The sequence below is a fragment of the Myripristis murdjan genome, chromosome 24 (genome assembly GCF_902150065.1).
Source record: "Myripristis murdjan chromosome 24, fMyrMur1.1, whole genome shotgun sequence".
NCBI lineage: Eukaryota > Metazoa > Chordata > Actinopteri > Holocentriformes > Holocentridae > Myripristis > Myripristis murdjan.
The window spans coordinates 19,562,653-19,579,170 of NC_044003.1; the positions used below are offsets into that span (position 1 = coordinate 19,562,653).

General features: G+C 40.6%; 1 protein-coding gene across 1 annotated transcript; it reads left to right on the forward strand.

The window, feature by feature from the left end:
- Positions 1–13,481: 13,481 nt before the first annotated feature.
- srp9 (signal recognition particle 9) lies at positions 13,482–15,409 on the forward strand. The gene is made up of 3 exons (XM_030047949.1): positions 13,482–13,672; positions 13,859–13,927; positions 14,589–15,409. Exons 1-3 carry the CDS (start codon positions 13,601–13,603, stop codon positions 14,706–14,708), a joined length of 261 nt encoding a protein of 86 aa, XP_029903809.1. The 5' UTR covers positions 13,482–13,600; the 3' UTR covers positions 14,709–15,409.
- The last annotated feature ends 1,109 nt before the right edge of the window (positions 15,410–16,518 follow it).

The window sequence follows — 16,518 nt, forward strand, 5'->3', positions numbered from 1 at the left end:
AGCCTAGAGGTTGTGATTTGTCACTGGAAGGTCGCTGGTTTGAATCACCGGACTGACTGAGGAAATATGGGTGGTGAGAGAGAATGAGTAACGCTCTCTCCTCCCTGAGCGGCTGGTGCCACACTGCCTTTTAGCAAGGCACTTACCTCTAAAGGCATGAATGTGTTGGGCTCTGAAGGGGAAGAGGAGTTTTGCTGTTAAGTAGTATGTGTCCTCAGTCGACTTTTCTCAAACAAAGACTACAAAAAATAGTTAACTGAAAGATGTTCCAAGAAAAGGTGCCTTGGCAGGGTAAAGCACATAAATTAACATTACGAATAGGTCTGGGCAATATATTGATATCATGACATGAGACTTGAGATTATCTGGGATTTTTGATATCGTATTATTGTTGTATTGCAGAAAGTGCTGTCTTTTCCTGGTTTTAAAGGCTGCATTACAGTGAAAGGATGCAGTTTTATAAACTTCTTAGGCTGCTCTACTTGCTTGGTCATCAAATCCACAATACCGATGGTTGTTTATCAAATAATTCTTCTATAAATATCTTATGAAAGCACCAGTGGACATCTCTACAATATCATCACAATAGCAATATGGAGGTATTCAAAGATATTGGGAAATTTGATTTTGTCAGTACCACCAAGCCCTATGAGTCCTCTATATCTTCCTTGCCATTCTCTACTATTTAATAAAGAGGAAATGCCATAAAGAAATCTTCTCTGTGAAAAGCTTTCCCTTAAATATTTGGGCTTTAACGCTGACACACACACACAGAAGCCCTGCCATGTGGCTTGACGCCGCAACTGCTGCTTGTGGCTACACTCAGAGCACAAAGTCATATCCTCCACTTCAGTGAATCAGCAATAATCCTGGTAGAAAGCACACAGCCTCTCCCTCCGTCTGCCTCAAACACAAGCTGTGATTACTTTTCTCCTTGGGTCGACTTTGCCTCTGCAAACAATCGGTCAGAGGAAACTTGAAACGTAAAAAAAAGTGAGATATGAAAGATGAAACTCATCGGTGACGTCAAAACGGATGAAATCAAAATTCCTGGCTGGCTGAAAGAAAGCTGCAAAGCGTCCCTTTATGGAGTAGATTGAGGGGCGAAATGAGAGAGAGAGAGAGATAGAGATTAAGGATGAAATGGCAGAGAGGCAGAAGACAAGAAGTGAGGAGAGCGCGGAGCAGATGGTGGCGGGTAGCCAGCATGATCACAAAATCTCCCCGAAAAAACTTCAAAAGAAAACTCAGTGAAGCACGATACCTTCGTCCTCCTGTCATATTCCACAAGCAGTTAACATTTTATGGATCTGTTCGCCTTCAGAGGAAATTTAGAGTGGAAAAAACACAGCCGCAGACGGGATTGAAGAGATAAAGAGCTGGCTTGACTTTGGTGTAGGAAGGCCTGTACAGGGTCGAGGTCAACTGAGGCTCTTCCAGTCCATTAGCCACTTTTAATGATTTCTTTTTACCATATTGTTTGAATTACTTCAAAAATATGAGCACAGCTGGCATCTCAACAATATGTAGACATCTGTTGGTCAGCATGGATTAACACTTAGTTTACACCTTTGTGTGTAATTATAATACAGAGGAAATCAATTTTGGACAATTTGATGATTAACAGACTATTATCCAAATCTTAAAGGTTATAGATGTTTTTTAAACCACTGGCCTGTACTTTTACTTTTCGCAATATAAAAACACACAGAAAGTCACTCACCCACATCAATCACTTATGTGGTCTCATTTTTTACGCGGATGATTTCAGTTTCAGTCATCTCCCTATTCAATCCAATGTGTTTCACAAACCGAGGTCCAAAAACAACCTTCCAAGTAAGACATGACACATCCTTAAAGGGTCATCAGAAACAAGTTTCAAGAGTGACTCTCTGTGGCTTTATATTTTGAAAAGTACCATGTCAAGGCCAATGTTTTAACAAACTTACTTTAATATATAGGGTGTCCACAAAGTCTCTTTACAATTTAAAAAATCTATTACAAAAGCAATTGATGAGATATATTACTCAGATTTGTTCTATGTACTCAGTGGTTATCAAAGTTTTTAATCACATTGCATTTGTGTATTTCAGCAAGAGATCACTGATGCCATTTCCACCATTGATGAGGCTATGCTACAGTGAACATGGCAAGAAATCATACCATCTTGATGTGCTTCATGCAACTAATGGTGCCATATAGAGGTGTATTAAATGAGGCAAAAAAACTTCAATATCTACTCCTCATTTTGTAATAATTTACACAGATTTGTCTATTCATTTGCTTTTGTAATAAATTTGTTAAATTGTAAAGAGACTTTATAGACACCCTGTATGTCTCTGGTGATTAGTTGGCATTATTAAATATGAAACATGAAATGACAACACTGACTTAGTCCACCATTTTCTGTAATTTCACACACTCAGTTTGTGATCATTTTGGTTCAACAAAAAAAAGAAGAGAAAAAAAACACAGTTCAGGGAATGTGAACACCTGAGAGTTGTATGGGCAAAAGATTAAAATTAAATGGTTTTTGCATTAGGTTGGTATGATCAATGCCAATAAAATTATTATTGCATGTGGCAATGCTATGCCTATGTGATGGATGCTTCACCAGAGTCTGTTTTTGTCTAGACCTTATACAGTTAAAAAAAGAAAGTCACTGAATCATACACTTCTGAAGTCAAGCTATAGGACTAATTTAATCTGATATCAAATTAACCTCACACTGACCTCATTAATAACTCATTTGAACCAAACTGGCCCCAATCCAAAACTAAGCACCGAAGTGACCATGAGGCTGTTCTCCATGTAAACAGCCAATCTGCTGCAGCAGTGTGGCTCCCCTCTGGTCGGGTTCAGTAGATTACAGACTTCCAGGCTGTGTGAAGGCTAACCGTGGCGGGCACAGGCCTCGCCTCAGCTCCTGTCATTCATCTTTGGTGTGAACCTGCGACACCTGAAAGGCAAGGGGTCTGTCAGCGGTTGTCGAGGCCTGTTACCATGACACTTCACAGCTCCATCGCCCTGACGCTGCTGATTGTCAAACAGCCGTAGATAAGCTGACATCCACATTAAGTGCAGTCTGACATGACACAGAGAAACTAACTGACTTCTTTTATTTATAAAGCACCATCCTCATTGTTTAGGAATCTGCAACAGCCATGAGCCAGGTACTTACATAGGTGGGATACGACTATGAAGCTATGCACCAGCTGCCAGCCAAATGCTGCTAAGTGTTGGCTGGGCCTGGCATGTTGGTTTACTCCAACAGCTGCTTATTTCAGGAAAGCAGCCATGTCTTCAAGGTCCTTTATTATCAACAACCATTGCGAGCACCATTAGGTGATCTGTCTTTTTAAACAAGTTAAGTGTTAGTGTATCTAGATAGCAAGCGATAATTATGTAGCATAAAAACAAAGTTCTTGAGCGGTTACCATTAATCCAAATGATGGCTGTAACATAGGGTCAGTAAATTTTTGGCATCAATTAAATCAGGTCAGTAGCACTCAGTACTGCAATATGTTGAGGTAAATGTTACCAACATTCAATACTTGTGCATTATTCTGGTGCATCCAGCATGATGACTATTCACTACTTGGAAATTTGTGATTTGCTACATTTGCACGATTTCTCCCTCTTTGCCATTCAACATCATCAACATGGATTTTGATAAGCATGGATTTTATCATGGAAACATCAGTAATAATACTCATAAATCAGTCCATAAACTAGTCTATCTAAACTTCTTCACATTACATGGTTTATTGTTGCATGTGACAATTCTGCAACCACTTGAATGAATCCATATGTGCAGGCAGGCTGGATGTGGCATAACTGCAGGACAAGTACACATATATAAATTTGTAGCTTCACTGGCTAGCCTAGCCTGTGAAATGTCAGACCCATGAAGCATTACGCAAACTCCAGCTCCCATAGAGTCTGACGTGAGTGACATCTACACATTAGTTTATAAAATTCCACTGCAGGCAAAAACGATGATGACTCACAGAAATGGTGTGTGGGTCTTGTTTTGTCTCCCCGTTATGTATTAGGCTAATGATGACGTAAAAACATATGGAAGGAAATCAACAGACCTTTTTCACAGAAGCCATTTTAACATGAAATAGCAGGGTAAACAACTCAGTGTCACCAATAACTTTATTTGTAGTTCTGTTAGGTCTAGCAGAGCCAGGGTCCAGCTACTGTGCATGCTGGATGACTGGGAAGGTTCAGGTGCAATGAGACGGAAACATTAACTAAATGTCAGTAACAACCGTGTTTACCCTGCTATTTCATGTCAAAATGGCTGCTGTAAAAAACATATTTCCTGGGTAGGGTTTTCTAGACAAGCTGAGCACAGGCATACCATATACATGAAAGCTGAATTAGAAAATGAAACCCCCCATGTTTGCCTCATGAAAAGTATAGAAAGAAAGTAACTCATTTGAAACCGGTGTCAAAATCAAGGTATAAGAAATATTTCAAACAATACTCAGCTTTAAGTAACCATTTTCCAAGCTATGTTTGATGTTTATTCATGTATATAGCCATGTAAAAGTTGTAGAAAACTGTGAAGCTTTGAATAACTGTTATCAGCTTATACATTTTGCACTTGCTAGGTGGACCTGTTGTCCAAGAAATCACACCAGCAGGGAAACAGAAGCACAAAGAAACTGCCAATGGCTATGAAAAGAGCCGCTTGGTCCAATTTTTCTCAGCCAGCAGGCTTGTTGATTGTCTTCATATCAGCCGAGTTTCACTGATTGGTCAGCCCTAAAGGAAATGAGTAGACTTCTGGAGATTTGTTGACGGTTAAGTTGGTTGGTTTGATATTGAAAATAGCTTGTTAACTTTGAAATCCATCAAGCCATGTGGTCATCGCATCAAAAATTCAGGTTTACGCACAAGCACACACATGGCCTGCATGAATCAGCCCTGAGCAGCTGGGTCTGCCAGTCACACACACTAACACACACCTGTTACACCCCACAGACACAGCAGTACCTCTCTTCCTCACACACTTTTTTTTCTCCTTGAATGAAAGCAGTGAAAACAAGCCATGCCTTGAGGCCAAAACACAGCAATGAGCAAAAAAAAGTAACCGTGTCCATGTTCTTCTCTGTTGCCGTCACCAGTCTGGTTTGTTAACCCAATTTAAACTCCTCCGGTCTGTAGTGTAATAAGCACTAAAAACTCAACGCAGAGCAGTTAAAAACGGCTGATGGGAAATTTGATACACAGGATAGAGGAATGAGTAAGACAAAAACAGACAATGAAATCATACAAAATAAGTCAGCGGTTGCCATTCCAGTACATGGATACAACATGCGGCTCTTTGAAACAACCAGAGCTATTGTTAACCACAGCTTGGCCTACAGAGAGATTCCAACAGCTGGATTCAATTAGGGGGTTTCTTTAAGGGGGGCAAACCCCACTCGCACTGCATGTCTCTCTCCCTCACACACACACACACAAAGTTGAGTCATGAATCCAAGACAAAAAAAAAAATCAGGGTCACACACTTCCATAGAAGCTGTTTTGACATCTGAACTTTCTCTGCGTGGAGCGGAGCGAGACTCGCAACACCATGCAAGAGGAAATGTCTGACAAAACTGCTCCGCTGCCACAGTCATGTCGAACAGAGCCAAGGAAAGCTGATACACACTGCTTGATGACCAACCGCATGCCCCTCCAGCAGAAAATCCAGAGTGCGTTCACATGTAAGCCTAACCTAAACGCACAAGGTTTCTGCTTACTTTCGTTGAACATTTGAAGACCACACAGCAATGTCAATGTGCAAATATGACTTTACAGAAAAGTCTCAAATAAGTCAAAGCAGGCCTGGGTATTGTTCAGAAATCTTCAATACCGGTACCAATATCTTGACTTCGATACTGGGTCCAAAACAATACTTTTTTCGATACCAGTTTTATAAAATCTCGTCATAAAATCAACTTTAAAACATCTCTGGGTGTAATGCAGTGTTTTTCCTGCATGCCCCTATTGCGTGGATCACAATCAAAAATACTTTATTGATCCCTGAGGGGAAATTGGATAATATTAGATAGCCAATCACCAGCATTATTAGATCCTGGTACATGCATGCTGCCTGTTTATTGGTTTACTGATGCCGATGTCATCCTTAGCCACTGAAATTTGGCACCAAATGACATTCAGTACCAAATTTCAGTACCATGGTATTTTTCGATGCTGTGCAGTATTGAAGCAATTTGGTCAGTGCCATCAAAGTATCTCAGTGTTGTTCCCAGCCCCAAGTAAAAGAGACTCTATGCAAGGGGCACTTGAAAGGAATAAAGTTAAAGACACCAAACATATCTATCATTCAGGAGGGAATTTGTGTGCTGCATCATAAAGAAACTCCAACATGAGATTTTATTTCCCACACAGACCCAAACAATTCTGAACATTATTTCATTCCTTCGCCTTAATAGCTGCCCAGCTGTTATACAGTAAGCCATTTGTATGGATGCCCTCAGCTTTGGGCTGTTGCTACCCTTCAGAAGACAGCTAACATCATGCTGAAGCCAGGAAACAAAGCCTCTATTCCTGTTGCATAACAGAGAGGAATGCATTGCCTATATAACATGACTACTTTTTTTTTCTTTTAACATGTTCATCTCTCACATGTGCAGCATGATGTAGGCTGGGTCAGTGGAGCCTGAAGAGCAGTGTTTAACACTGTCCTCATGCAGACCCTGCAGCTCCTACCTGCTTCATGCAACAGCACTGTCACCATTAGTCCAAAAAAGGTGTGTCATGACTACACTGATGACACGTCTAGCATCAGCTGAGGACAGATCTATGACAGCCTGCAGCCGACTCTTTGCTGACACAAGCTTCAAACAACTGGGGGCTGACAAAAGCATTTGTGTGTTGTATGTTCCTACACGCACGGGGCGTGTGTGCGCGTGGGTGACACAGAGACATATTCATCGACATGTGCCAGCTCTCCTCAAAATCCTATCAAAAGCCTGCCAAAAACTGCACGAAGCGCTGAAACCCAAGAGACTCTGACAACCTGCTGCCACACAGTCTACAGCTTCTGCTGGTCAAAGCGCGCGCGTGGCCCTGCGTGTCTGTGCGCGCGCGCTTGTGACAATCATAATGTGACATCAAATAAATGCCATCCCATCAGGAGTGATAAAAGATAATCCCTCTTATGCGGTGCGGAGGGAGCAGCAGGAATGAGCAAGCGCCATTATAAAGCGATGCACGTCCAGAAATGCAGCTGAAACTGAGTGTAGCGTCTGTGCGTGACCAGACGCATGTTATTAAAAAGGCTGTGGAGTTGAATGGCACAGTGGCTTGCCTTCTTCTACACGTTTATACTTTATTTGCCTTCCAAGCAGCGGCGGGCTTCACCGAACGGGCAAAATGAGTTTGACCATGTTTATAAATTGACTGTCCCCAACCTCTTGAGCACGGAGAGGATACAATTTCGCACAGCTAGCAGACAAGACGGAGCACTGCGGTAGGCTCCAGCAACACAAACTGCTGTGAATGCACATTTTTAGCCAGTCTTGCTGCCCGTAACACATCAAATCAACCGGCTTCGTATCCTAATGGCAGTTTTGGTCGTTTGACAGCTTAATAAAGGTGTAAAAGCTCGCGGCTCCAGGTTGTGCGCGGCGCCTGAACTCCTGACTTTGAACATGTTACACTGACCAGTCAAATCTGTGATGTGTTATTTAATAGCGAAGAGCCTTTCGTGGCTTCTTACCTCATGGTGAAAGTGTTGTCACGCCGAATATATCACAGGCTCCTCTGGGTGTCGACGAGCGGTGACTTCTTTAGTAGTTTGGACAAAACTTCGCCACTTGATTAGGCTACAACGGCCGGATGAATGGGACCGCCGCCGGGAGAGAAGACTCACAGTTTGTTGGCTATCCAGCAAAAAAGTAAAAAAAGAAAAGAAAAAGAAAAGAAAATGGGAGTTTAGTGATGTCGTATCCTACATGATCTAGAGCATTGCGTCTCTGCTGCCGGCGTTACTTTGTGGAGAGAGAGAGAGCGAGTGGGGGGAAGCCGCAGCGCGTCTCTCCGTATGTGTGGCTGCGCTGTGCCGCCGGGATGCTCGTCCGCTGCCGCTGCCGCTGCCTTCCACACGTGATGCGTTCAAGGCCTCCTCGCAAACTCCAACTTCCCGGCCTCCCACCTCTGCAAAAAAAAAAAAAAAAAAAAAAAAAAAAAACACTTTCCTGTCTGTGCATATTCCACTCAAGTATTGTCGTCACAGGATGCTGAGACCATGACGTTGTTTTGTTTTGTTTTGTTTGTAGTGCCAACAATGTTGAAGTTGTTTGTGTAGTTTTTTTTTTTCTTAAATGGTCAAATTTGAAATGGACATGTTTTTTTGTCATGCCTGGTGTCCAGAGGATTTTGGCTAGATATTAAAAACTGGTTATCACTTATGATAAATGACATTCTGACTCTTGATAGATAACCTAAATTCATCAGTTTCTAACATGTTTATTATGATCCTTACGAGTAAATACAATATCGATTTCAATAAGTGGAGGAATAGTAAGCCTTCCTTTACTTGCACTTTCTAAATTATTTAAAATAATTTTTCTTATCACTTAAAAAAAACGAGCTCTAGTAAAAAAGCAAGAAAGATTTGTGGGCACATATCCCGTCTCTTGTTGTTTTGATTCATGCCTTTTATGTGCAGTCTTTGCTCCTGTGTGTTTTTTGTTTTTAAGGTTTTAAGGTTAATATTGTGATGCATTGTTTGTTGTGTCCTCGATGAGAATTTTGTATGTTCATAACTGTCTGTTCAATAAAAAAGCAAAAAAAAAAAACTTTTTTTTTCTTTTTCAGTATGACTTTTTGTTGTTGTCCTATGCAACTTAGTACTGAAGCAGAAGAAAGCTATGTATAACACCATCTTATTGTACCCATACATTTTATGATGTAAGTTTATCCTTACAAATCAACACTACTTTTACAAAGCGTAGGCCTACGGGTAATCAGTAAAAACCTTGTGCTGGACCAACTGGTGAAAAGGTGAACAGCAAGACAAGTAGCTTTTCTCCAGTGGTGTGATTCACTAACACTCAGAGCTGCCTTGTTTACATTAAGTTAGCTTTAAATTAGCTGGTAGGCCATTCTATATTATGTAAAAAACACTATATAAAATGTTGGGAGGTCAAAACTTGGAATAATACTTTCCAAATCTACAGTTGAATGTCTTTGAATTGAAAAAAAAAACTTTATTACCTGACCTAAATCTTCTTCCTACGGATGAATGTTACATAAGGACAGAGTTTTTGAATTAAAATGTATAAATTACAAAGTGTCAGTGCAGATCAGTGCAGATGCCTTGCTCACTGGCCTCTAAACGTCGCATCTTGATCACTTGTTGGTCCTGCATTTCTCACAATGGCAATTTTTCCGATAGCACTTGAAGGCAGCACTTGACGCAACGGTTTTCAGGACGTGTGGGACGTAACTAGGAGACGTACGAGTTGCCCCTGACAACTGAGAAGGATCTCGTTTGCTGTATTTTTGTCACTGACTGTGATGTTGACCCCAGGGTCAAAATGAACTCATAATATTACAAAAGAAGTTAGTCAAACTGAGTGTGCCACGGGTTTGTCAGTTTTCATTTTGGAAAAAGTACCACAGGGATAATCCTAGAAAATGTTTTTAGAATGAGGCTATGCAAATTGTTATTAGGATGTAAGAATAATAGACATTACAGTGGCATAATTAGAGATAAAATCACACATTATAATGTCACAAATAACTTTAATTTTCTCTCTGAGCAGGTCTTTACATTATACTAGGGATAAGTAAGGATTTGGGGGTAATTTGCATGATATAAAAGCAAAGTGCAGTGTCTGCCAAATTACATTTTGCAAAACCATGAATGAGCTGCTTAGACTGAGCTCACTTGATGAAGAGTGTGATATACAGTTTGTTTTGACCACTGGGACATAATCGGTGTAATGTAATTTATCATTGTTTTATCTCTTTATTGCCCACTACACAAGGAAAAGTAGAGGAGGGAGGAGTACCAGCATGAAAAGTGTATTATCCACATTTCAGAGAGAAAAATCACAAGCACAGATCCCTAACTTCAATATTGGAACTTTTCATCTAGCCTTGGTCACAAATTTTCTGGAAAGAGAGTTGAAATGGAGAAAGAACTTGGTTTGACATCTGAATCCTAAAAAGGTTGCAGGGTAATCATGGATCTTTACAACAATAATAATAATAATTATAAAGAGCCTGGCTCCTGAGGTGAGGGAGTCCATTTTTTCATTTGCATTCTATTTCAGTGGCATCATCAACAGCATGACATATTTCACACAAGCCTTTGAAGCAGCTCATTGCGGGGCAAAACAGGAGCGCAAGCAGGTGAGAGAATTATTCCTGCCAAATGAAGCCATCGGCCGTGAGCCTCACTGCCCTGATTCCCCTGACACACAGCACCACCAGGACTGTAGCTGCTGGACACTCACACTTACCGTTCAGGGTGTTTTCATGACAGCTGTTTTCCCAGTAGTGTGAAAATCTGAATGGGGCGATGACGTCGACAGACCCCTATCCCTAACTCCATACTGATATCAGATTCAAGTCATCGTTTCAGCAATTAAGAAAAACTCCATCATCTCAAAGGTGGCACTGGACAGCTATTGATTCTGGAAATGCTGTGAAATATGCAGGGCGAGGTATGAAACTTAATTAGCCCATAATGCACTGTGTTAATGTTTCAAATCAGCAACATCATAATGAATAAATACATTTTTTTAACGTTGAAGTTGTAAGGTTTTCACACCACAGCAGCAAAAGTGTGTGAACCCTCTGTGCAGTGAAGAGCAGGTGTCAGACACACACAAAGGAGCTGATGCCCTGCCACAGGTGGCTTCTGGCACCAGCTGTGTGATTTACTGCTGTGTGTGTGTGTGTGTGTGTGTGTGTGTGTGTGTGTGTGTGTGTGTGTGTGTGTGTGTGTGTGTGTGTGTGTGTGTGTGTTAAATCAGGAAGGAGACAGCTCTGGTAGTCACTGTCATTTTTCAGACTTTAATCTAGATGTCAGCAAGACACAAAAATGCCACTCTGATGTCAACATGGCCATGACAGACCGACAGGGATGGCATCAGCCTGTGTGTGTGTGTGTGTGTGTGTGTGTGTGTGCGTGTGTGTGTGTGCATGTATGTGTGTGTGTGTGTGTGTTCCTATACTTGCCACACAGAGAGGACCAGAACACATTTTTAACCAACGGAGTCAGGACATCTTTGAGAGGTGAGGACATTTTGGCCGATCCTCACAATAACAAAGGCAAAATCTTATTGGTTAAGGTTAGGGTTAAGGGTACAATTAGGTTTAGGGTAAGGTTAGGGTAAGGGTTTGGGTTAGGGGTTATGCGCTGGTTATGCTTAAGATTAGGTACAGGCTGTAGATGGCTGTAAAAACAAAAATGAATGGAGGTGTGCATGCCTGGGTGAGAGTGTGTGCACCATGTGTCCATGTAACATTAGACGTCACCATTACTATAATGGTATGGCAGCATGTGAGGCCAGCACTATAAGCCACTTATCCATAAAGAGACTGAGAGAGGCTTAACACAGGCGAGGCCAAATCCAAACGTTTCCAGCCCAAAATCAAAAGGACATCATCGTGTATCTGTAGGGAGAGGCAGATAGTCTCATAAGAAACCTGCCTGGGGGAATTCACACGGATAACAAGTTGCATTTGAAGTAAATGTTATGCTTAAAGGAGGCCGAACCACCTCGGCCGGTTGTCTGATGCTCTAAAAGAGGATTATCAAAGGGTTTTCTCAAATATAAAAAGATAAAGGCAAAGGTCATGTTATGTGCTCCTCTTCCTTTATCTAATGTCGATGCGCTTTGATGGAAAAGGTGGCCTGAGTGGAAAGGGCAAAGTGATTTCACTGACATGTAACAGAGAAATGAGACATTTTTATCGCATGGTTTCTGGTTCAACGTCGGTGCGGGACTTTGAGGTTGTTGAGGGAGGATGCCGGTGCCGTGCGGCTAGAAACAAAACATGACACTATCTCTACCAGAGACGCAAATGGGACGCTTTGGTGACTGAGCTGCAACTGAGTCAGCTGATGATGTCACCACCCACTCCCCACAAGCTGTGTTACTGTGATATGTGACACAAACCATGAGCAGACCTCAAGGACAGCATGCTTATTCTACTGTAAGCTGCTCAGGAATAGAGCATCAGGCAAATATCTAAATTATGAATGGGGAATCTCCAATAACATCAACACGATCTGCAGCATTTAGCCTCACTAACTGGTTAACTTATTTCAAGGCAGTTTTCACCAGAAAACATTATTTTTCATATTAGTGCCATTCTTCAGTTGAGGGCCCAATCATTTTCATCAAGCCGCTGATAACTGATAAGTGTCTTTGGATATCTGACTGTTAAAAAAATACCTGAACTCTGTCTGCCATCTACTGTCCAAACCATGAAATATCATAAATCTCTCAGCAGCTGAAGATCACATCCCCAAAACACAGCATATACAATTTGTATGTGGGGGGAAATACAATACAATTCATTATTTAAATTATGTAAAATCTTTACACTGCACACCCATGATGATCCTTACAATCAGACTAAAGGATCTGTTGAAGGTTAAATGTTGACTGTGGCACAAACACATGATAACAACTAGAACTGAAGAGTAGTGATTTTTTTAAAAAAAAAAATTGTGATATTAAAGACTGTGAGTGAGACTGTATGAAAGGGGCCAAGCCATTCTCAATGAGCTTTGTGTATAACCACTAGAGGGCGACATGCAGAATTTCCACATCATATTTAACAGTATAATTTCCGGTTGTGCCTCTAAGGTTAATTTAAAAATAAAAGTCTTCTGATCCCTTTGTTTTATTTATATATTTTTTCAGTTTAGGGCCCAATCATTTTCATCTAGCTGCTGATGATTGATAAGTGTCTTTGGCTGACTCATTGTAAAAAATACCTGAACTCTGCCTGCCATCTTCTGACCAAGCCATGAAATATCATAAATCCATCGGCAACTGAAGATCACATCCCCAACAGCATAAACAATTTTGTGTGGAAAAAATGTTTTTGTATTTTAATTCCTTTACAAGTCATTAGCTGTCATGTTGAACTTTTTGACAGGCACACTTGAGCCCAAAGCCCAGCCAAAGTTATGAAGAAAAGGGGAAAAGAGGTTATCAGTACTTATTTGTATATTTGTGGGTGGTCTCAGATGTATGGAAGAATCATTGCTATCTGTGTCAAAACAAAATCAGCAGTAACACTGATTTTTAATATTGCCTTTGTTTTTGTTTTGGCAACTTTTCTACTTCATATTTGCATACACCACTTTATCTCAGCTGTTACTTGTGTTAATGTCCTAAACAGTGTCATAAGTTTGTTGCTGCATGTGGTAGATTATGCTTTTATTTTGAATGCGTGAACCGGAAGTTCTAAGAACGGCAGATTCTCTGGACGCTGATTGGCTGGCTCCACGCTGCTGCTGATGTGGTGTTCCGAAGTTAGCAAGCGTGAACGGCACATTCAAACAGATTGTTGTAAATAATATCATTTCTGTTTCCTTGTGACAATGCCTTACTATCAGACATGGGAGGAGTTCTCCCGTGCAGCGGAAAAACTGTACCTGACAGATCCCATGAAGGTGAACACACACTTTTCTGCCCCGTCTGCTAGTTTGGAGTGCTAGCTGGCTGGGCGGCTAGCTAAAACGGCTCTTACTGTTTGCTAGCACCGCGACAACAAATTGCACTGAGGGCTAATGTTGTTGTTTGAACGTTTAAGTGAATTTATCCACAAGTTAAATTAACTTACGTGTGTTTTTTTGCAGGTCAGAGTGGTTCTCAAGTACAGACACTGCGATGGCAACTTGTGTATTAAAGTGACCGACGACGCGGTGGTAGGTGACACGATGAGTTAAATATCTGTTTTAAATGGAGTGACATTTAGTGTTGAGCTCTGTGTTTACACTGGTGCCAACAAAACCGGAGTCCTGGTGAAAAGTTTGGCATCTTTTATCTTTTGCAGGGCTTTTTCCTCCGGGGAAAACCTGTAATAAGATTCTGTAATCTGTGTGAGCCCAATATCGGACACAGCATTGGTTTTGGTGCATGAGTATCAGAATCAGGCATATTTTATTGGCTCAGTTGCTCAAATTCTCAAGATAAGAATTAAATGATAAGTTGGAAAAAATTGTATGAAAAAGAAAAGTGTGTGTGTTGTGTGTAAATATGTGACTCCTCATTCATTTTACTCTCGGTACCATTGTATAAAACATGTAAAAGTTATGACCAGTGGACTCAGAAAAGACTTGGACTCTTTTATGTGTTTCTTGCTAAAATTCATGCCCAGTATTAATTTCTGCAAAGGACAGCATTTTGCCCGCTTTTAACACCAATTTTAATGTGTGAATTACACATTTAGTTATGTTCAGGGAGAGAAAGTGGATGAGGGAATGTCAATGTCATCCTGATTTATTGTTACCTTGTCATGTTAAAAGGTTTATTTCATGTGAAGGTGTCTCTGCATTGCCATCACTCAGCCTCTGACCCTCCCCACAGTGTTTACAGTACAAGACGGACCAGGCCCAGGATGTGAAGAAGATCGAGAAGCTCCACGGCAAGTTGATGCGGCTCATGGTATCCAAGGAGACGCACAGCGGCGCCATGGAGACAGACTGAGACGTTTCAGAGGGCCTGACCTTCTGGAGCACCTGGACTGAGATCAGAATCTGGATGCGTTCGGTTGTCGAGAGCACAAAACCGTTGGATTGCATGGCGGCAGAGTTGGAGAGACAAGCTGTTGGGATGAGATTCCACCTGGCTGCCTTTACTGGTTAAATATCGTCAGGGATGTGTTTTTTTTTTTTTTTCTCTCCTGCAGGATTTCATTTTTTTTTTTTTTGTGACACTTTCCTACACCTTTAAATTAAGAATCCTGTCCTCCTGTTTTTCTGCATTTTGATCACATCCCTGATCATACATGTGTGTATTAAGGCCAGTGTGAGCAGCCAGGAAAATTAAATATAGGGTGAAGATGGGGTAATGGAAAGAGATGTGGGAAGCAGCAGATTCGGCACCTTGAGTTCTTTAGAAGAGCTTGCTTTTATTTTCGGTTTTAAGACGGACTTGACGAAGATGTTGCATGTACTTATGTGTACATCCGTATAGATCCTTAGGTTTCAGTTTTATCATCACGGTAGTTTTCATTTTGTTCTTCCTCCTCATACATGGAGAGTTGTGTTCATCACAGAGACCACGTGCCACATGAATGAAGCGGGACCTTCTACAAAGCTATTGAAAAACCCCCCACACCTCTAATGCCATTTTCATCTACTGAAAATAACTGTTTCATGTTCAATAAATGTTTATTTACCCCAGAAGTCCCAGTATCTCTTTTGTCTTGAAATGGTGGTGTTGTGTAAGGACTACATGTTGAAACTAATCACCTATCGTAAATGTACTGCAATATCGTGTGTGCTATGCTGGTTTAACTTTTAAGTAACAGCTGTGCGATGTTTCTAGCAAACAGTGGCTACTGCTTTCAAGACAGGTCCCATTATAATCTAATTGGGCAAAGATATCCTTTTTATCATATAATTTATGTAAAACTATATATATAATGCTCAGTTTTCTTTTTGTCCAAGTAATATAGGTGTTCATTCAATTCTATGTTTGGCATTGAGCTCATAGCGCTGTTGTACTGGACTGCATTTTATTCAGAGGTGTTTCTACTATTCTGTCCCCAGCATGTGTATGTAAATAGGAAGGACAAAAAATTAGAAACACCTCTGAATATAATGTAGTTCAGTACAAGACCTCTGCAAGCTACAACCTCAGTAATAAACACAGAGTTAAATTTGCATACTCCACAATGTCACCAAAAACTGAACATTATAAACTATTAAAAAAGGTATGGTTTGCAAGAATTTGCACTGAACTGTATTAGGTTGTACAGGTGGACCTGATAAAGTGGCCACTGAGAGTATATGTGTACCTAAATATAGCTTTGCATTGGGTAAGTTTTTCCAAATTCAGTTTTACTATATGCTATACCCGTACTGTCAGCAACTAAAAAGCTGTGCTGATTTTGATTTGCTTTCATGTGAACTTCAGGTAATGCGCCTCTAACAGTATGAGCAGCTTCTTTCTAAACCCAGTTCTCTAAATTTTTGGCTATAAAATTTTTTAATGTCATTTAAAGTTCTCCTTTACTTAAACAGTTCCAGAAATATTACTTTTTTCTTTTTCTTTTTTCTTTTTTTTTTTTTTTTACACGTTTTTTTCTTGTCTGTGCATTCAGGGTGTATAGACAACAATGGAATGATATTTTTTATTTATCTTTTAATTAATGAATTAATCCAATTCAGCAGTCAAAGTTTCTATCTCCACATACGTCACGCAAAAAACGACATGTCCCATCATTCATTTTGTTTAAAATTCCGAAAAGTTTTGTCATTTATTTTTATGCCCAAAATGTTTTCTTTCTTTT

Bases quoted from the DNA above. Each gene is read 5' to 3' on its own strand.
- srp9 (XM_030047949.1), top strand. From the start codon at position 13,601: ATGCCTTACTATCAGACATGGGAGGAGTTCTCCCGTGCAGCGGAAAAA. The intron at 13,673-13,858 runs GTGAACACACAC...GTTTTTTTGCAG, and splicing joins ACCTGACAGATCCCATGAAG to GTCAGAGTGGTTCTCAAGTA. The intron at 13,928-14,588 runs GTAGGTGACACG...CCCTCCCCACAG, and splicing joins AAGTGACCGACGACGCGGTG to TGTTTACAGTACAAGACGGA.